At 41.5% G+C, this 22,597-nt stretch overlaps 1 protein-coding gene across 2 annotated transcripts; it reads left to right on the top strand.

Moving 5' to 3' along the window:
• The first annotated feature begins 5,820 nt into the window (after positions 1-5,820).
• LOC147009748 (uncharacterized) lies at positions 5,821-22,404 on the top strand. 2 transcript variants are annotated; one of them, XM_085860793.1, is made up of 4 exons: positions 5,821-6,345; positions 8,086-8,166; positions 15,201-15,320; positions 19,766-22,404. In XM_085860793.1, exons 2-4 carry the CDS (start codon positions 8,088-8,090, stop codon positions 21,694-21,696), a joined length of 2,130 nt encoding a protein of 709 aa, XP_085716919.1. In that variant the 5' UTR covers positions 5,821-6,345; positions 8,086-8,087; the 3' UTR covers positions 21,697-22,404. The 2 variants fall into 2 exon arrangements, with proteins under 2 accessions (XP_085716919.1, XP_085716920.1); XM_085860794.1 differs by lacking the exon at positions 5,821-6,345 and adding an exon at positions 6,424-7,895.
• The last annotated feature ends 193 nt before the right edge of the window (positions 22,405-22,597 follow it).

Below are 22,597 nucleotides of genomic sequence, written 5' to 3'. Positions count from 1 at the left end.
CATGCCCCAGGTATTTGAGGTCCACACAGTTAGGGAGGGGAGAGAGGAGCTGCTGATCAGATGTAGGGATGTAGAAAGGAGCATAGAGAGGGGCCAAGCTGGGAGGGACAGGGGTGAAGCTGAGAGGGGGAAGAGTGGGGGGGAATGGTACTGACATGGAGGAGTTTGACACCATAAATGGACAAGAAGGGGAAATTTTTGTCGTGTGCACAAAGCCTTTTCGAAATTGATGTTTCCCCTCCAGACTGGATAACCTGCGACAGACTTCCTGGGTGGAGTGGTAGTCAGTGTTTTTAGTTGAAGGCGTAGAGAAAAAATTGATCAAGTGATAGAGGAGGCTGGATGAACTTAGCATTTAGGAGTGAGGAGATTTTGGGAAATAAACCTCGTCAAAGAGAAAAGGAAGAGATTTTGATGAAGAATAAGAATGATTGGGTTGTTTCTAATGGAATACTAAGCAGTTTTATTGATGGGGCTGGTCTCCTCTCCAATTAAACCCACTCGATTAATGATGCCAAATGTTCTCTGGAGTCTATGATCCCTTTGGCATCTTGAGGGTTCTCGGTGTTCATATTTTAGGTGCTGCTGCTGCTAATTGGGGTGGGTTTCCGAGTTACTACTGGCCCTTTCACAGTGTCCCTGCCCCCATTTCCCTGCTGCTGGTTCACTCTTCTACACCCCTGGGATAGGTGTCCTGCTTGTCCGCATTGGAAACCATGGTTGCACCTGTCTGTTCTGTGCATGCGTGACACCAGCATAATTGGTCTCTTCTATCTCCTGGTGAAGTGGTAGTTACCTGTTCTTTTCCACCACATATCTCTGCCAGTGATGGTGGACAGAGGTTGTTTTCACCCCTGTTTGACTGTCTGTAAGCAGGATATCTTAAAAAAATTGTGGACAGATTCTGATGACATGGGGCCAAATATGACATAGCATGATATTTCAAAAAGTTGGAGCATTATGACAAAACTTAGTGGATGAGTTGGGTAGGTGATGAGAACAAGCTGATTAGATTTTGGCTGAGGTCCAGATCTGGATATGAGAATTAAAAAAAATTCTTGAAGCGATTCTTTGTCATTGAGAGATACGGCCAAATACGATATATAGCATGGTGTTTCAAAACGTTGTGGACGAATTACAACAAAACTCAGTGGATGAGTTGAGAAGGTGAAAAGAGTTAGCTGATTAGATTTTGGTTAAGATCCGGATGCAGATTCGGCTTATCAGTGGTAAACAAAATGTAAACCGTTCAGCCCTGCCGAGGTATGGTTGTTCTCGTTATCATTGTCACAACCATAATTTATTTCACCTGAGCTAATTCTGCCTTCAGTTCCTCCACCATCCTTTACATCTTTCCATCTGCTCCTGCCTTTTCTTTCTCATTGTTTGCTGATGCCCCACTTGGAGGAGGTAGTCTCCCTTTAACGCATCCCTCTCATTCAGCCTCTTTTGTAGTTCTGTTACTTTGAGCATCTTGGACTGAAGCCTGCTGAGCCTGGTATTTTTGCTATTTTTTCCTGTTCCCAGCTGGCTGCCACATTCATCAGCACTTTGTCTGTAATGGTGCGATCATCTGCATAAATCTGGAGCTGGAACTTGATACTTTGGCCGGACAGCCTGATGCTGATCATTCTCAGAAACTTTCTCTGAATAAGATCTGGCGTAATGTGCCCTTCTGACTCGTCCTCTGTTCCTGCCGTTCTGGAAATCACCCTTTCCCGAAGTTTCATGACTCGGAATCGTAGCTGTGTTGATTCTCTGAACCCCTGCATGGCACTTCACAGCTTCAGTCCTTCAGGATGGTCGTCACATGAATGCTCCTTCAAAAATAATTTTATGCTGATCGAGCATAAGGCGTTCCCTGAACTCCAGCATGTCCTGGAGATTTAGCCACAGGCTGATGGCTTTTTTGAATACTTCAATGATCTCCATCTCCATGTGCCCTTTCTGTGTACCAGCCTCCATCTGGCGTCACAGCTTGGTGTATGTTAGCTTATCCTGCTGGCCTTCCTTCCCAATTTGTCCTTGAATCTTGAACTGAACTCTGTGGTCACTTCAAGAATGACTGGGCTCCCAGGGTCGGTGTCAGCTTCACCCCAGTGCTGCCATGACTCAACTGCTCCATTTTCTCCAAGATGACGTTCAGGGCTTCCCGACCGTTTCTTTGTATTCCTCCAGACCTTCTTGCTGTGGACTGTCCCTTGGCTGTTTTTCTTAATTCCATAATTCCTTCCTTTTTTTTTTTACTTCCAGGCGATAGGCGAGGAAATCATGGACATACTGACGCGTCATTTCCTTATCCTGCAGCTTTTCCACCTCTTCCAGCACCCGTTTTGCGGCACAGGCCAATGCACGTTTGATTTTTTCCCCAGACTTATTTCAGGTATCTGCACACATCAAGTAATTGATCCCTCGACAGCACATTCAGGTGGCAGTGGCCTGTTCTTTTAGTACTTCCACTATCATCTTGATTCATTTCACAGGTGTATTGCACTGGAAATTTTGGAAATTGGTTCAGGTTTGTTTCTCGGAGGTTGGTTCACGCGTCGGTTTGTGCTTTCTGAACTTTTGCTCCTGCCTGGCTCGCCAATATAATACACCCAGCCTTCATAATGGTGTCGGTGTGGTAAACGATGAGGCCGGCGACTCCATTCCAGGCACTGTTGTGCCCATTTATTCTGCAATAAAACTTGTAACGGTATCAATAGGTAGATCTCGGTGTCCGCAAAGCAAACACCACACCACAACCGGTGGCCTCCTCACGCACAGTCCCTGAGCAATCGACCTGTCAGCCAGTGAGTATGCCACGCCCCCTTCTGGTGATTGGAGGCGGTACTCTCGCACTGCACAGCTCTTGTCCTTTGATCTCGCAACAAATATTATAGTCTATAGAACAAGAAGACTCGTAGTTCGGCGAAATTTTGAATATGACAAATGAACAAGGAAATTCTTTATTGATTTATTAAATACGATGTTGAGGTTTTTTTTTTATTGCAAAGAACTGAGCCGAGCCAACAATAGTTAGTGAAATGTTGAGGTCTTGTCGAGGTTCTCTCTCTCTCTCTATCTCTATCTCTATCTCTATCTCTATCTCTATCTCTATCTCTATCTCTATCTCTATCTCTATCTCTATCTCTCTCTCTCTCTCTCTCTGTGTCTCTCTCTCTCTCTCTCTATATCTCTATATCTCTATATCTCTATATCTCTATATCTCTATATCTCTATATCTCTATATCTCTATATCTCTATATCTCTATATCTCTATATCTCTATATCTCTATATCTCTATATCTCTATATCTCTATATCTCTATATCTCTATATCTCTATATCTCTCTCTATATCTCTCTATATCTCTCTATATCTCTCTATATCTCTCTATATCTCTCTATATCTCTCTATATCTCTCTCTATATCTCTCTCTATATATATCTCTATATATATATCTCTATATATATATCTCTATATATATATCTCTATATATATATCTCTATATATATATCTCTATATATATATCTCTATATATATATCTCTATATATATATCTCTATATATATATCTCTATATATATATCTCTATATATATATCTCTATATATATATCTCTATATATATATCTCTATATATATATCTCTATATATATATCTCTATATATATATCTCTATATATATATCTCTATATATATATCTCTATATATATATCTCTATATATATATCTCTATATATATATCTCTATATATATATCTCTATATATATATCTCTATATATATATCTCTATATATATATCTCTATATATATATATCTCTATATATATATATCTCTATATATATATATCTCTATATATATATCTCTATATATATATCTCTATATATATATCTCTATATATATATCTCTATATATATATCTCTATATATATATCTCTATATATATATCTCTATATATATATCTCTATATATATATCTCTATATATATATCTCTATATATATATCTCTATATATATATCTCTATATATATCTCTCTCTATATCTCTCTCTATATCTCTCTCTATATCTCTCTCTATATCTCTCTCTATATCTCTCTCTATATCTCTCTCTATATCTCTCTCTATATCTCTCTCTATATCTCTCTCTATATCTCTCTCTATATCTCTCTCTATATCTCTCTCTATATCTCTCTCTATATATATCTCTATATCTCTATCTCTATATCTCTATCTCTATATCTCTATCTCTATATCTCTATCTCTATATATATATCTCTATATATATATCTCTATATATATATCTATATATATATCTCTATATATATATCTCTATATATATATCTCTATATATATATCTCTATATATATATCTCTATATATATATCTCTATATATATATCTCTATATATATATCTCTATATATATATCTCTATATATATATATCTCTATATATATATCTCTATATATATATCTCTATATATATATCTCTATATATATATCTCTATATATATATCTCTATATATATATCTCTATATATATATCTCTATATATATATCTCTATATATATATCTCTATATATATATCTCTATATATATATCTCTATATATATATCTCTATATATATATCTCTATATATATATCTCTATATATATATCTCTATATATATATCTCTATATATATATCTCTATATATATATCTCTATATATATATCTCTATATATATATCTCTATATATATATCTCTATATATATATCTCTATATCTCTCTCTATATCTCTCTCTATATCTCTCTCTATATCTCTCTCTATATCTCTCTCTATATCTCTCTCTATATCTCTCTCTATATCTCTCTATATCTCTCTCTATATCTCTCTCTATATCTCTCTCTATATCTCTCTCTATATCTCTCTCTATATCTCTCTCTATATCTCTCTCTATATCTCTCTCTATATCTCTCTCTATATATATATCTCTATATATATCTCTATATATATCTCTATATATATCTCTATATCTCTCTCTATATCTCTCTCTATATCTCTCTCTATATCTCTCTCTATATCTCTCTCTATATCTCTCTCTATATCTCTCTCTATATCTCTCTCTATATCTCTCTCTATATCTCTCTCTATATCTCTCTCTATATCTCTCTCTATATCTCTCTCTATATCTCTCTCTATATCTCTCTCTATATCTCTCTCTATATCTCTCTCTATATCTCTCTATATATATATCTCTATATATATATCTCTATATATATATCTCTATATATATATCTCTATATATATATCTCTATATATATATCTCTATATATATATCTCTATATATATATCTCTATATATATATCTCTATATATATATCTCTATATATATATCTCTATATATATATCTCTATATATATATCTCTATATCTCTCTCTATATCTCTCTCTATATCTTTCTCTATATCTAAATCTATATCTCGCACTATATCAATCTCTATATCTCTCACTATATCTCTCTCTATACCTCTCTCTATATCTCACTCTATATCTCTCTCTATATCTCTCTCTATATCTCTCTCTATATCTCTCTCTATATCTCTCTCTATATCTCTCTCTATATCTCTCTCTATATCTCTCTCTATATCTCTCTCTATATCTCTCTCTATATCTCTCTCTATATCTCTCTCTATATCTCTCTCTATATCTCTCTCTATATCTCTCTCTATATCTCTCTCTATATCTCTCTCTATATCTCTCTCTATATCTCTCTCTATCTCTCTCTCTGCAAGAATGAAGCCGACTCGAAAGGACACGGAGGCAAACCACGTGAGCAAACAAGCGACGAATAAGTAGAAGTTTACGGCCATTTAACGAACAATACATACGCGATTTGAATGCGGACATATTAGGCTTACGCAATGTGTCGATCGTTGCTAAGTGATGGGACGCTCGGATCGGGTTTTTTCGCGCTTGTGGAATGTGTACGTGCCATGGCGGTGTAGTTCGTGGCAGAAACACGTTTTGATCGTGATTTGTTTTTTGGGGGGGGAGTCGAGATCTGTGTCGTTATTCATCTGCGTTGTGCGCTCATCGGTTTTTGTTCGATCCTTGGCTCATATCGGTTTTGATGGGAACCTCGACCGCTGTTGTATCAAAGTTAAATGTTCAACAACAAAAAAAAACAATTGAGGAAAGCCATTCAATTTCCGGTCGGTGGCTTTTATTTGGATTATTTCATACAATTAATTTTCTCTCGGTTTCTTTGAACGTAGAAACGTGAAATTTCACTTTATTGCGTTTGAACAAAGTTTTGTTAAACGAGTGTTTTTAGTCGGGTAATTTGGACAACTTCGACGATTTAGGGCTTGTCCATTTATTACGTCGCAAACGGTGAGCATTTTGGTCAAAGCATTACCCCCGCCCCCCTTTTCACCCAACTCCACACTCACCCCCCCTGCCCCCCTCCCCCAGGCTCACTCGCTCCACACCTTCCTCACATCCCGATCTTCTTTCCCTTCTGTCCCAAATCCCCAACCCTACTTTCTCTTTCCTTTCATACAACCTTCTCGTCTTTACTTCATCATTTTTATAATCCCTCAATTCAAAGCCCCTTTCTTCCTAAGTACGTAATAAATTGATTGGTTTTTTTTTTTTAGTTCTCTCATCTCCTCCCTTCCAGGTTGGAGTTCCTCAAGGTAGCGTTCTGGGCCCTGTTCATTTTCTGGTTTTCATCAATGATCTCTCCGACTGGAAAATCCTCTATATCTCTTTCCTGATGACTCCACCCTCTGCCGTACCATCTGTCATCCCTCAGACCGGCAAGCAGAGGCTTCTTCGGTCTCTGCAGATCTGGATAAAATCACAAACTGGTCCAACACGTGGAACATGTCTTTCAGTCCGGACAAATCCCACACTCTCACTATGTCTCTCCACAAGGACCGTCTGGAGTCCCCCCCCCCCATCTACTTTCTCAACAATCCTCTGGAAGAAGTCCTTTCATTCAAACTTCTGGGTCTCACTATCTGCCATGACCTTTCCTGGGAAAGCCACATTTCCAAGCTGGCCTCCAAAGCCAGTCGCCGACTGGGAATCCTCCGTCATGCAAAGTCCTTCCTTGCCAGACCTGAGCTCCTGACCACATACAAGGCTTTCGTCCGCAGCCTGTTGGAGTACTGCCCCTGCCTCTCTCCTTTCTCGGCTTCACGAGATGGAAACCAAGGCATTTAGGGTCATTGGTATCTCCCGCGATGAGGCCGAGTCTTTGGGTCTCTCACACTCTCACCACAGGCTGGTCGGTGGTCTTTCTGTCTTCTACCGTCTCCTCTCCAGCCTCACCCCCCCCCCTCGCTCTGTCTGCACTATGTCCACCCCCATATTTCAGCAGGGTGCTCAAGGTCTGCCAGCAACCCCCTTTCTGGTAAAACTACCAAAATCAAGAATCGCTACTTAACTTCACTCTTTCATTCCTCTTTTTTCCCGCCTTTGGAATAAACTCCCACACTCTCTTCAATCCCACTCTTTCCTCCAGGTCTTCAAAACAGCTGTTCACCACCACCTCTTATCCCCCATCCAAAACCATGATCTTTTCTACCCCCGTTAATCCACCCCAAACCCACCTTCAAATTCCCTGTTTTCCTTCCTGAAAGTCCTTGTCATGTAAGGTCCTAAAAGTCGTTGTAGTGTAAGCTCCTGAAAGTCCTTGTCATGTCCATCTTGTTTACCCTGTGTACCCCGCCCCATCCCTCTTCCTTCCACAGATCTCATGTCTCTGTTCCACACTATTTTCTTCCCTCTCCCGTCTTGTCTCCTGCTCCCCTTGTTGTACGTTCTGTGTGTTAGCTCTCATACGACACTCGACAGTGTGTACAAACAAACAAACAAAAAATAAACACAATGAAATGTGATGATGAAAGTATTGTGAACACCATAGTTTTCAAAAGGTGGGTTGGAGATGGATGCATCTATGCGATGATGAGAATTTAAAAAGGGATGTTTTGTGTATGAATGGCGTTTTGCGGTTTCATTGGTTGAATGAGTGATATTTTGTGCACCTGATCGAAGAGAGATGTCCTCGTGCATGACCATGAACCACTGGAATTATAGCTGCTGTTATCTGTGCGGATGCTGCAGAGATGCCGAGCATGGACCAAGGTGCAAGTTCATTGTGTAATGTGAATGAGGAAACTGGGGAGTTTGAACACAATAGACAAGGTAAATAAACACACCCTCACCCCCACCCCCCTCTGCAAAGCCATTAGATTCATTCAAGAGGTATGTGGGGATAGCGATTGCAACTTTTTAACTTTCCACGTCGTCCAAAGTTTATCTTTTTATTTAAATACGAGCAAATACCACACATTGCTTTACTGACGGTAATGCTAAAGGGTTTTGGGGGGAGGGAGGAGGAGAGGGGAAAGGAGGGAGAGTGAAGGGGTGGAGGGGAAAGGAGGGAGTGGGGGGGAGCAAGGAGGGGTATGGGAAGAGAAGGCAGACCTGCGGTGGAGTGTTAATTACAATTCATACTGTCTCATCAAAATGATTCTGCAAAAGTAACAGTGAAGATGGAAACAAAATAATGTCTGAAATCTATTTTCGACCAGTCATATGATAAACATAGCCCGGAGACTAACTCCCGTCCAGACAAGCCTGGAGACAAACTCCCGTCCAGACATAAGCACAGCCCAAACGCGTCGGGAGGCAAACACCGCCCGGACGCGTCGGGAGACAAAAGAAAGAGAGACAGACAAACAGACAAGAAAAAGAGTCAGCAGAGAGAATATGTTGTGCATTATGAACACACACACACACACACACACACACACACACACACACACACACACACACACACACACACACACACACACACACACACACACACACACACACACACACACACACACATACACACACATACACACACATATACACACACATACACATACACATACACACACATACACATACACATACACATACACATACACATACACATACACATACACATACACATACACATACACACACACACACATCGGTACATGGCCAATATCAGCAGGTTGGAGTCGGTGTGATTACCAAGTACAGTACTTACTGTATACAACCCAGAAACCTTGAGTAGCTTTCACTGAAAATCAACGATGCATTTATATGGACGTTTGAGGAATATGTTCACAAACATTTTCTTTATAAACAGCTGCGTGTGCTGGGTGGAAAAAAAATTTGGCTCGGTAATTTAGAAAACGCATTAATATGGCACATGGCTCGGAAATTGGGTATTATTTCGCAACTCGCTCAAGGTGCCGGAGCACGAGCCACGCGCCCGGGGCTGCGGAGCGCGAGCCACGCGCCCGGGGCGGCGGAGCGCGAGCCACGCGCCCGGGGCGGCGGAGCGCGAGCCACGCGCCCGGGGCGGCGGAGCGCGAGCCACGCGCCCGGGGCGGCGGAGCGCGAGCCACGCGCCCGGGGCGGCGGAGCGCGAGCCACGCGCCCGGGGCGGCGGAGCGCGAGCCACGCGCCCGGGGTGGCGGAGCGCGAGCCACGCGCCTGGGGTGGCAGAGCACAGCAAAAGCATCTGCAGTGAGTGAACGATTTGCTCAGAATGATGTAGTGCAGTACCACTATCGACAATGGGCACTTGGCAAGTCCTTAAGCTGTTGCCTGCTCGTCTGTGTATGTGTCACGTGATACGTCGGTTCGAGGTCCGCGCAAATGTTTTAACTTTATTTTAAAACTTCCGTTTTTTACCAGATTTGCTTTGATTCCCTGCAGAGCACCTCACGAAACCTCCGAAAATATAGACACAAATCTGGCAGATGATGTGGATCGGCAGTCAGTCCCTCTGAAGGACAGGATACACAGTCTCGCAGTGAATGCATTAAATCATACATCTGAATGAAGCTCGTTAGTTTTGGTACGTTCCTCAATTTTTTGTTGCCTCAATATAATTCTCCGAACAGTCGAAAAAGATAAGTTTAATGTTTTGGAAATTTCGCATTTTCTTGTGTATGTATGGGGAAGGAGGGAACATTGCCTTGCTTTCTTAAAGTAAATGGCTATATCAGCTTCGTTATGACTCGTTATTTCTTTAAATTATCAGTTTTTACAACAGATTTCGACACTTATTTAGTCCGGAAGATATCCAATCCTTAAAACAGAAATAATATTTCAATTATATGCTTTACTTATTCCATGAGAGTTGCTCGTGAAAAATCATGAAATCGCTCCAAGCTCCTAATTTGAAAACTATAGTGCTTACAAAAACGATGTACACAACGATTTGCAGCAATGATGAACAGGCATTCAATAATATGAGTGAGGAAAGTGAAAAAAAAACTCATTAAGAAATCGTTGCGGCCTGTTCCAAGTCAAGGCATGGTTGAGCAGGCCGAAAAACGTGGCGGCCTCAGACCCCAGCGAGGGAACCCAGGAAAGGCCTTAAGACCCCAGAGAGCGAGGTGGCTGAGGATTTCCTGATGAAGGATATAATTAAATATGGTCGTTAATTATCTTCAAAAGGGGTGTTTTAATTAACCCAAACACCCAATTTTCACTGATGTGCTTCCTTGGAGTTTTTTTTGGTATGCATGCAAAGTTTCAAGCTGCTAGGTTTTATGGTTTTGGAGTTATGAAGGAGATGCGCACACACACACACACACACACACACACACACACACACACACACACACACACACACACACACACACACACACACACACACACACACACTTTGCCTTTTATTTGTATAGATTTAATCATGATTGACAGGATAGTGGGATGGGTAATTTGAGAGTGTGTCTGTGTTTCTGGGTTTCATCCTGATGTGCTGATATGATATTTGATGAATCGTTGAGGGCATAGCATTCTGAGTCAGGTGATCCTCGGACAAGGACATGAATTGAAGTCAACTGTCCTGTATGCCATCACACTTTGATTCTGGATGAGAACAATATGAATATGAAATTGTGTGTCTTTGTGTACCTCTGACAGGATGTTGCACACGTAGCAAATTTGCCTCTGAGCTGTCTAGTCTGGGTTCGGTTATCCGCCCGACTATAAATTGTCGGAATCGTGTGTTACGTCTGTCGGGTAAGGAGCAGCAACTGGATAAGTCCTTACCCACCGTTTGTGTGAACATGTATCAAGTGCGTGTGGTTAAGTTAAGTTGTGGTGTCCTACCGTGAGGGAACTGCATTGTCCAATTTAGATGATCGTTTGAGGTAAGGTGTCTCGTCCCTGCCGTTTACCTATGTCGAATTGGGCGTAGCCGGGTAAGAGAAAATGAGGGCTACACAGCATGTTTACCTATACCTGCCACCCACAGAGGGAGAAGATTTGTCGCAGCTGTCTGTGAGTTTGTGGGGTGGGGAGAAAGACCTCAGAGTGAGACCCTCTGGACTGAATTTTGTGGGCTCTGAGGCTGAGATCCCTGGTGTCTCATGATTAATTGCCCTTGAGGGTTTGTCAGAGACTGGCAGTGGGTTGCCCATAATTGTAGTTTTTCTTTTATTATTTTATAGTTTGCATCTGTTTATTGGGATTTTGTGAACATGTCTTGGGTGAATACATTATTTATTTTGTTCTTAGAGACTGCCCCATTTGTTACCCTCATTTAACCAGGCCGAAGTTTGGGTTGATTATCTTCTGTAGAGCTAAAGTATTATTGATCCTGATTTATGAATGGCTAGATCATGCCGGTGTATGGAGTGACACGTTACCGCTCGCTGTCGGTTTGTATAAAAACAGCCACAATTTGTCTATCCTCGGAGCTTTGACTCCAGTGCAGTCGGTAACTGCCTCAGTTGTGGTTACTTACGATTGGGTGATTGCTGTCCACATGATAGGGGCGTTGCATCACAAACAAATGTGCTGTCCCTAAGATGGACCTTCAGCCGATTGTCCCTTCTTCTCGCATTAGTTTGTTGACCTTGAGGGTCCCATGATGTATTTCAGTAAGTTGGTGCATTATTGCCGGCACATGAACAAATTACAAATTCATGCCAAAATCGGCTTCAGTCAAATGTCAGGACTGGCCAAGTTAGTAAAAGTTTTATTTTATTTTTTTGTAAACCCAGTCAAAGTTCATGGAAAAGCGAGAAAACTGAAAGGATCAAGACGCGACAGGATTTTGGCCGAAAACATTTCCCTACTATTCCCACAAGAAGGTGCTAATTACTGTATTGGAGTAGTCGTAGTAGTAGTAGGTGCATGCGTACACTTTCATGATTATTTTTAATCATTTTGTTTGTGCTTATCATTTTAAATAAAATCCCAATCCACTTTACAAAGAAGTGTAAGAATTAATAATGAGCCCAGAAATCAAAAATTATGTTAACAAGGGTATCAAGTAATTAAAAGCAAATATATAAAAAACAAAAGATGAGAAAAAAACTAAAAGCGAACATAATAACAAGCAGTCATAGACTGGTACTTACGAAATCGTCAACTTTACCTTTGACCTTGTCTAATAAAAGCTGTCTTTCGAGAAGGTAGCGACGCAAACCAGAAGTTTATACGATGATTCTGTACCAAACCATCAAAAATCGAATGTTTGACCTCACTGTGACCTTGACCTTTGACCGATTTTGACCAAAATCAAATCAGCACTAGCCATCACCTTCCTGAATCACGTGGTGTAATTTGACATTGGTAGCTTCTTCTGTTCTCGAGTTATCGTGCCTACAAACAAACAAACACACAAACGGATGACGGAAGTCATCAATATACTTACGAAATCTTTAGATTTCGTAAGTAAAAAAACGAGAGAGTTCATAGAACATGATACCCCCATGCAGTGTTCTTTCAATTTTACTTCAATTTCAATAAAGTGGTGATTTTAACGGTCGATAAAATCATTCCAGAGGTTTCATGCTGTTGAAGTAGTCCAGAAGCAGTCCCGAACAGCACCCTCATACACCACCCCCATTGAACCTTGATTTAAATTGAAGTACTGCAAAACTGCAGGTTCATGGAAGTATTATGACAGACAATTTGTGCACTACGGTGTTCAAATATATAATTAGATGAAATAAATATTGTAAAGGTCGTTAAAATGTATTCTTTCTGGTTTTACCACCATTTTCCACAGTGTCCATTTCATCACCCAATCAAACACATTACATTAGTTATTCATGCCTGTTGTATGTGTCCATTGTTGCATCCAAAACCACTAAGTTTCCTGTTTGGAATTATTTTGAATTTTGTTTCACAGCTCGGCAGGCAGACAGAGCAAAATATTATCACATTCCTCTGTGCGCATGTGCGATCGGGACGAATCCTGAGCCAAAGTATGGTAAAACGGCAGACAAGAATCTTCTTCCTATTTATTCACATTGCAATTCGTGTTCAAAATATAACATTCATTTCAAATAAGCTGTTTGGTTCCCTGGTCATAAACTGACAAGTTTATGATTGACAGACAGCCAGATGGACGGACGGATATGAACTAATTGTTTAACCCCACTTTTCACTTCGCATGCGCAGGGTAATCACAAAGTACCATAGTCTTGGGGCAGAACTGAAGAATGCTCGATCAGTAAATGTCTTCATTGTGGTGCAAGGAACACCAATTTCCCGTGCTGGACCGTAACTTCCCTGCAATATTTGTTGATTTATTTTTTTAATACATTTTATTGTCGTAAATTGGATAACTTAGTAGCTCGTTGCATACAGTACCACCAAATGAAATGTCATTTCGCTGGTTTAGACCTCTTTTAAATGGGATATAAAGTTGTAAAAACCACAAAAAGAAATGCAGTGACTTGGAGCAAGCAACAATTCTGAGCATAAATTGGACTGTCCATGTTTTCTTTGTTGGAGACATTGGAAAGTAACGTGGAAGATATTAGGAAAATGTTTTGTACCTTTTTTTTTTTCTTTTTCTTTTTTTTTGTATACAGTCGGGGCTCTTGGACGAGCAAGAACACAGAACATATCAGGACGCAATGTAACAAAAGGAACAGCAGAAAGAGAAGGGGGAAATGTCAGCAGCAGGGCCGAGGGAGAAAATAGATGGAGATGGACAAACAAAGGATGCGGTAATGATGAGGGGTAGGCAAGAAGGCAAGGGGGTGGACAAGATGATAAAAGAAGCAGAATTGGGGAGAGGGATGGAGTGTGGGTGTGGCTTATCAGGTGTAAAAAAGATCATGGTTTTGGTTGGGAGATGATCTGAGGTGGTAGTGTAGAGATTCTTGAAAACCTGAAGGGAAGAATGATATTGAAGAGAATGTGGAAGTTGGTTCCATAGGCAGGGGGAAAAAAATAGAGGAACAACTGAGTGGAGGTGAGCAGTGATCCACAATTTTGGGAGTTTCACAAGACTGGGGTTGCTGATGGACAGCGTGTGCTCTGCAGATACGCGTGGGGACAGAGCATGGAGAGGGCAGAGGGTGCAAGACCAGAAATTAGGTGGAAGAAGACATTAGGGGGTCATTATAGTAGTAGTAGCGGAAGTAGTTGTAGTTGTTCCGTTCAGTGTATTTCTTCTTCCATGAGCCATTTTTTCACCTTCTTATGTAATGCTGTGATGTCTACAGATTTCTAGGCAGATTGAAGATGACCTCATACAAATGACACATTAAAAAGAGCAGAAAGAGGATGTGCAATAGCAGCGGAGCAGGTTTTTAGGATATGTGAGCTGATGTCATCAGGTTCAGTTGCATAATCAGAGTTGAGGGTGGCCAGAAACTTCTCCACATTCTCAGGTGCAAGAGACAGAGTCCAGGAGCAGTTGGGTGTCACTGGGTAGGGTGGGTAGTGAGGAGTTGGTGGCACAAGATGTGGAAGCAAACACACAGAATTGAGGAATTCAGCCTTCTCACGAGCGGAGTTGGTTGTGGTGCCATTTGAAGTGAGGGACGCGATGGAAGAAGAGCTTACACGAGAGCCGACGGACTTGACAAGGTACCACCAAGTTTTAGAGGAGAGCGCCAAGTTTGAAAATCTATTCTTGAGTTGGATAGATGTTGTTTCCTGGCTCTTCTGAGAGTAGACACACACTTGTTGTGGGCTTTGTGAAATGATCTGATGTAGCCTTCAGTTGGATTTACCTTCCATGAGGAGAATGCAAGTTGTTTCAAGGCAACTGCCTCACCACAGGATTCAGCCTACCATGGGTGGGAAGATGGGTATGATAATTGAAGACGAGATATGATTAATATGTGCATATGGGAGAGCCATTACCGTGTGATTAAATGTTTGTTTTGTTTTGTTTTATCTGAACGTTGAGTAAGTGTCTTCATCTGCAGGTGAGGTGATTGCTGAGTCCGAAGGCTGTATTTCGTTCATGGTTAACACCTGCAGCGAGGAGATTATTCCAGCTGATGCTGAACAGGAGACAGAAATGGTAGTTTATCCCTTTCAAACCGGTGAGAAGATGTTCATGTGATTCGTTAGTTATTACCTTGACAAAAAGACAAAACATTGTTTGGTTTTATTTACTTTTCCTCGGTTGATAAAGATGTCACCTTTTTTGGATAAAATGCTTCTGTTGAAGGATTGTTGGGTTTATGGTTTTAGTTCCTTTATTTTTTTTTTTTTAGATATGTATGAATCCGGTCGCCTCCACAAATGTGAATACCTACAAATTTAAATCAAATAATTATAATGCCGCGTTGACCATTCTCACCGATTTGGATACTTTTTAAAAAAACTATCCCCACCATTTAAAAAAGAAAAGAAAAGGGGGGGATATTGCAATCTGTTCTGTGTCGGTTTGTTCATAACACTATCTCCTAAACAGTTATACAGAAATTCACTAAATTTGGTAGTTTATGATCACCACATGGCAAGAAGGTGCGAGAGCAGTACCACGGGAGTGGGGTCAAAAGGCTGAATAACCAAAAAAAATGCCAAAAAAACCCCCAAAAAAACACAATTTAAAACATTTTTAAATGAAACTTTGTATATGCAATCAACATTGTGGGACACATGAAATATATAACGATTTTTTTGGGGATTTGACCCCCGGCTCATGCCCCAGTGTTTGGGGATTTAGGGTCACAGGGGTAAAAATGGTAACATCAACTCAACATTTGACATTTGGTCATTCCTGATGGAACTTTTTGCCATCTTTAAACTTCGCTTTAGGTGGGAAGTGTGAGGAATTGCAATGGTACGCCATCGATTTCGCTGTTGTTTTAATTTATTTTTCAAAAGCTCAGTGTGACAGGAGATGAATTACAAGCCCTCACAAAACTGTCCAATTCACCAGATGACTGTGGAAGCACCTTCACCAACCATGGTTCCCAAAACAAATCCTGACAGCTGATGTAAAACCTCAAAACCAGCACTGCACCTATAAAGTTAGTAATTATCTCCACACTGAAAAAAAAATAATTTAACACACTAGAATGGCACTCAATAGAGCGCATACCACCCACCGCCAGGCTGAACAGTCAACATTGGTGGACGCATGAAAATTGTAGAATTTTTTTTTTGTATACTTGGTCAAGGCTCATGGAAGAGCTCGTGCTCATATACTGAACGGATCAGAACGCAACAGGACAAAAGAAACAGCAGAAGAGGGGGGGGGGAAACACCAACAGTGGAGCCGAAGGTCAAGACAGAGGGAGGCAGTCAAATAATGAGTGTGGGGAGGGATTGGAGGGTGGTGGCAGGAGAGGATGCATGGAGTGGGCAAGATGGATTCAGATGGGAACTCTAAGGAGGGAAAACTAGAAATTTTGATGGAAGGAGGGATTGGGTTAGGTAAACGAGGAGAGTAAAAATGTGATTTTAAATTGGAAAACATCTGAGATGGTGGTGAAAAGGTGTCTTGAAGACCTGGACAGAAGAGTGAGATTGAAGAAGATGTGGAAGTCGGTTCCACAGGTGGGGAAAAAGAGGAACAATTGAGTGGAGGAAAGCAGTGATCCTGGATTTAGGTATTTTCAACAGAAAGGATTTTTGAACACTGCATGTGAACACTGCAGAAACATTGGGGGGGGGGGGTTGGGAAACGACAAGGCATGGAAGTAGCAGAGGGTGCAGGGTGCAAGTCCAGAAAGGAGGCTGTATACAACAGAGAGACTACCAAACCTGTCTGCGATGGCGAAGTGATATGCCTATAGATTCAGCTTCATCATGGGAGATTCCAACAATGTTAAAGGCCCTAGTTTCCACAGCATCAATTTGAGCAAGGTGTGAGGCAGGGGCACCAGCCTCGAGAGGAGAGCAGTATTCAATCAAGCTGCAGATGAAGGCCTTGTTGGTGAGTAGTAGGTCAGGTGTGCCAAGGAAGGACTTTGTGCGATGTAGGATGCCCAGTCAGCGGCTGGTTTTGGAAGTCAACTTTGAAATGAGGTTTGCCCACGAAAAATCATGGCTGATAGTGAGACTCAGGAGTTTCAATGAATGAACTTCCTCAAGAGGATTGTTAAGCAAGTAGAAAGGAGGGTTTTCCAGATGGTCCTTTTGGAGAGAGATAGTGATAGTGAGAGTGTGAGGTTTGTCAGGATTGAAAGATATATTCCAAGTGTTTGACCAGCTTTTTATTCCAAAGAGAAGGAACAGGCCTGCCTGTCTGAAGGATGATGGAGGTCACAACAGATGGTGGAGTCATCAGCAAATATTTAAAGAGGATTTTCCAGAGAGTCAGAGAGATTATTGATGAAGATCAGAAACAGGATTGGGCCTTTGCACACTCCAGCCTTGACAGGAGAGGAGGTGAAAGGATTCTGTTGAGAGCCACACTTTGGCTACTTCAGTAGAGGATGTCGGTAAGCCATGCTTGGAGTTGGCCTTCGTTGCCAAAGGCAGAGAGTTTGGGGAGTAAGGCAGGATGCCAGATGATATCAAAAGGACGAGATGTATCCAGAGAGACGGCGCTGATCTCATGTCTGACATTGAAGGCCTCCATCCATTGTTGGGTTAGTGGAAGTAGCATGTCCAAGGTGGAGTGAGCTGGGCTGAAACCAAATTGGTGATCTCAGATGAGGTTGTTGGAGAAAAGGAAAGATTTCATATCAACTGTAATAATGGATTATATGACCTTGCTGATTATTGGAAGTAAGGTGATATAATAGGTTTGCAGTTTCGGGTATCAGTTTTTGTATCTTTCTTATGGAATACAATGATGTTTTTTTTTTTGTTTTTTTTTGTATACCTTGGTCGAGGCTCGTATGAGAGCTAACACACAACTCACAGCAAGGAGGCATGAGACAAGAGGGGCGGGAGTGGAAGGGACAAAACAGTGGGGAACAGACACATTAGGTGAACTGTGGAAGGGAGAGGGATGGGGATGGGACGGGGAACATGGCGAAGAGAAGATGGACATTTCAGGGACTTTCAGGAAGAAAAGCAGGAGAAATGAAGGAAGTGGGCTTGGGTGGATTATCGGGGGTAGAAAAGATTGAGGATTTGGATGGGGGAAGATAAGAGGTGGTGGTGAACAGCTATTTTGAAAGCCTGGAGGGAAGAATGGGAAAGAATAGAGTGAGGAAGTTTATTCCAAAGGCGGGAAAAAAGAGGAATGAAAGAGTGAAGATGAGCAGTGATTCGTGATTTTGGTAGTTTTACCAGAAGGGGGTTGTTGGCGGACCTTGAGCGCCCTGTGGAAATGTGGTGGGGACAAATCGCAGAGAGAGCAGGGGGGGCAAGGCTGGAGAGGAGTCGGTAGAAGACAGAAAGACCACCGACCAACCTGCGGTGATTGAGTGAGAGGCCCAAAGACTCAGCTTCATTGAGTGAGATGCCGATGATCTTAAATGCCCTGGTTTCGACAGCGTGAAGCCGAGAAAGGTGGGAGGCAGGAGCACCAGCCCAGAGGGGAGAGCAGTACTCCATCAGGCTACGGACAAAAGCTTTGTAAGTGGTCAGGAGCTCAAGAGGGCCGAGGAAGGACTTAGCACGACGGAGGATTCCCAGTCGGCGACTGGCTTTTGAGGCGAGGTTGGAAATGTGACTTTCCCAGGAAAGGTCATGGCAGATAGTGAGACCTAGAAGCTTGAAAGAAAAGACTTCTTCCAGAGGATAATGGATAATGGATGTTGATGGCTTTCCATGCAGATGGAAGATGACCTAGGGCAAATGACAGTGAAAAGGGCAGAGAGAGGATGTGCAAGAGCAAGCAGAGCAGGTTTTTCGGCTTCGTGAGCTAATGCCGTCTGGTCCAGTAGCAGAGTTGGAGTCGAGGGTTGAAAGAACCTTCTCCACCTTCTCAGGTGCAAAAGACAGTCCAGGTACAGTTTGGTATGATAGGGAAGGGTGGGTACAGAGAGTGAGGAGTAGGGGACAATATTTGGAAGCAAACACAGAATTGAGGAATTCAGGTTTGTCATGAGCAAATTATCTCTGAAAGAGAGAATTCTGAGCTCAGAAACAAGGAAGAGATTAAAAATTAATGCTAGTAGAGAAGACTTGGTTGGTCTGGTGATGTGCAATGAAGGCCAGAAAATAATGCTGTAAAAAAAAAAAATAAGAAGAAAAAAAAGCAAAGCTCGTGGTAGAAAGAAATAAGACGGGAAGACGTTCTGAAAAAGTCATGCATTGAAAATGTCAAGAAAGACATGGAATATTTGGGTTTGCATGAAACTGATGCAATGTATGGATCTATATGTAGGAATGCCATAGTTCAAGCAATCTCCTGAAAAAAGGGGAAAACGGTTTCAAAACGTTTTTTGTTGTTGACGTTTAGCAATAATTCTTTTTTAGGCTGTCTTTTAATTTGCAAGGATGTCTTCTCCCATGTTGGCTTTTAATCTACATCATAACATTTTGATTTTCTGTCCTTTGATGCATGCAGTAATTGCCATACATGGTAATGCAAATTGTGTAGACCGATTTGAATCTAACAGCTTTGTTCCTGTGCTAGTATGTGCAGAACTGGAAGTACAGTTGGACTGCTCGGACAGCAACAGCACAGACAACGAATCCAATGTCGTGGATGATGCCGGAAGCGCCAACCTCCATTGTAAAGCTGTGGAGGCGCAGCCAACGCAGACAATACTGGTTTTGGTTAACGACGCAGATGCTGCAGATGAACAGGAAAGTAATGAACGCAGTGTGCTTCCTCAAAGCAAATCTAATTTGTTGAAATGCATGAAGCTTCACTTGGACAAAAGAAAGCCAACAAAAAGAGACAAAATCCAGAAAAAAAGACCCTTTCAGTGCAAAGAGTGCAAGAAATATTTTGTCCATAAATCACATCTTGTTACTCATATGCGGAGCCATGGGGGCAAAAAGCCCTTCGAATGCAAAGAGTGTGGGAAAACTTTCCTACACAAGGTCAGCCTCCGGCTGCACACGGAAAACCACACTGGTGACTTCAGATTTCGGCCTTACAAGTGCAAAGAATGCACGAAATGCTTCCCAAATATATCAAGTATGAATGTGCACATGCGGTATCACACGGGTGAAAAGCCTTACACCTGTGAGGAATGTGGTAAGGCCTTTCACGAGAGATCAAGTCTATTGAAGCATGTTCGGTGTCATACCGTCGATAAGCCTTTCGAGTGCAACGAGTGTGGAAAGACTTTCCTTCACAAAACGAGCCTGAAACTGCATATTGAAAAGCACGCCGGCGACTTCAGTTCCAGGCCGTTCAGGTGCACGGAATGCAGCAAGGCCTTTCCAAACAAGTCGAGCTTAAACACACACTTGAGGTACCACACAGGCGAAAGGCCTTACAAGTGTGAAGAATGTGCTAAGGCCTTTCACGAAAGATCGAGTTTGTTGAAGCATGCTCGTCGTCACGCTTTCAAGAAACCATTTGAATGCCAAGAGTGTGGAAAGGGTTTCACATACAAGGCAGGCCTCGTAGTCCATCTTCAGCATCACACAGGTGACTTTAGTGCCGCACCGCACAAATGCACAGAGTGTCATAAGGGCTTTCTGAAGAAATCCACACTTACGGCACATCTGAGGCTTCATACTGGTGAAAGGCCCTTTCAGTGTGAACAATGTAGTAAGGCCTTTCGCCAGAAAAGCTATCTCTTGAAGCATACTTTGTGTCACACTGGTGAAAAACACTTCGCTTGCGGTGAATGTGGGAAGACTTTTGCACGCCAAGGCCAAGTTGTACTTCACAGCGTGGTTCACGACAAAAAACGTGAGAGGTCATTTGTGTGTAACGAATGTGGGAGAGCCTACATGACCAAATCTGCTCTGCGAAATCACCTTCGATCTCACGTAGTTGGAGAAAACTCTAAACCTTACAAGTGCACACAATGTGGTAAGGCCTTTCGAGAGAAGTCTGTTTGGAAGGTTCATGTCAATATACACACCGGTGAAAAGCCTTTCAAGTGTGATGACTGTGATAAAGCCTTTAATAGAAACACAAATCTGCTGAGCCATAAGAGGAGGATGCACCCAGGCGAAGTAAAATTTGTCCCATGTAAGAGGTCTTTCAAATGTAAACTATGTCAAAAGGCCTTTACTTCTGAAGATAGTTTGAATAAACATCAAAGCCTTAATGCCTGTGAACGACCGCGGTACGAATGTATAGAATGCGGCAAGTTGTACCTCCAGAAGCTGGGCCTGGTCGAGCACATCAGGTCTCACACCGGCGAGAAGCCGTTCAAGTGCACAAAGTGCGGCAAATGCTTCGCCCGCAGGACCATCCTGAACATCCACCAGGCGTGCCATTCCGACACAAGACCTTATCATTGCAATGAATGTGGAAAAGGTTTTACTCGTAAAAATGGGCTGAAGAAGCATCTAACGACCCACAGCAGGATTGCTCGCGCTATCAAACTTGGCAAGATGAAGAAGGAGAAAGATAACGATAAGGATTTTGGGAAATAAAGCTGTGGAGAACAGTTCAAAAACCTGTAAGTAGATGTAAGCTAAACTGTATGTAGTGTTGTTTTTTTTTTTAATATCAAGTATGAAAATAGTTTTGCAATAAAATTGTAAAGGGCACTGCTGGAACCACAATCTGCATATTTCCACACGTTTTTTTTTTTTGTGTGTTTGTTTGTTTTTTTTAATGCAATGTCACAAACCTAATTTATGTATTGCTCTCATTCGTACATGTTGTTGTCGGTCAAATGATATTGTGGAGGTTCCTTCCACATCTTATCTGAAAGTGTGAACAGTTATTACCGTCAGTGTGTGCACAAAATTTGTTCCTGGTGTTGCTTTTGTCCGTATCTTTCTCAACCACTTTTTTTTTTTTTTAAATCACGGGTGTAACGAACGATTGAATGATCTTTACAAACCCAGAAATGCTTGAGTCCTTCATCTGTACCTCGCTACCCCTGCCTCCACCACGAGACAAAGTGAATTTGTCCTATGGTTGCAAAGTTTAAAATGTGGCCATTTGTATCTTGACCACTATGGTTGTTAGGATGCCATGAAGCTTACAGCCACGAGGAGACGATGTTAAAATACTTGCATAAGTGAACTTGTGTTGCAAGTTGAAAAGGAAACCCATCTTGTTCATTTAGTCATTCATTCTCATTTGTAGGACTGCCAATTATAAAAGATAAAGAAAAATCGTTCATTCCAAAACAGAGTCCATTGATGTTTTTATTTTATTTTCATTATTATAATTATTCCCCCTATCCAATGTGATTCTTTTCTCAACTCTTGTCTTGTCTTCACATATATACAGAAAGAAAATGGAACTGGAAGCTTCCTGCTCTCTTCCCACCTCCCTTTACACCCTTTTGTTTAAACTGGAATACAGTACATATAAATTTTT

This window comes from Eptatretus burgeri, chromosome 17 (assembly GCF_056783735.1).
Source record: "Eptatretus burgeri isolate ZD-2024b chromosome 17, Ebu_testis_v1, whole genome shotgun sequence".
NCBI lineage: Eukaryota > Metazoa > Chordata > Myxini > Myxiniformes > Myxinidae > Eptatretus > Eptatretus burgeri.
Note: the sequence above shows the minus strand (reverse complement) of the source record. Positions and strands in the feature narration are given on the sequence as shown.

Excerpts from the sequence above, each read along its gene's own strand:
- LOC147009748 (XM_085860793.1), top strand. The coding sequence starts at position 8,088 with ATGCCGAGCATGGACCAAGGTGCAAGTTCATTGTGTAATGTGAATGAG. Across the intron at positions 8,167-15,200 it reads GTTTGAACACAATAGACAAG|GTGAGGTGATTGCTGAGTCC; the intron begins GTAAATAAACAC and ends CTTCATCTGCAG. Across the intron at positions 15,321-19,765 it reads AGTTTATCCCTTTCAAACCG|TATGTGCAGAACTGGAAGTA; the intron begins GTGAGAAGATGT and ends TTCCTGTGCTAG.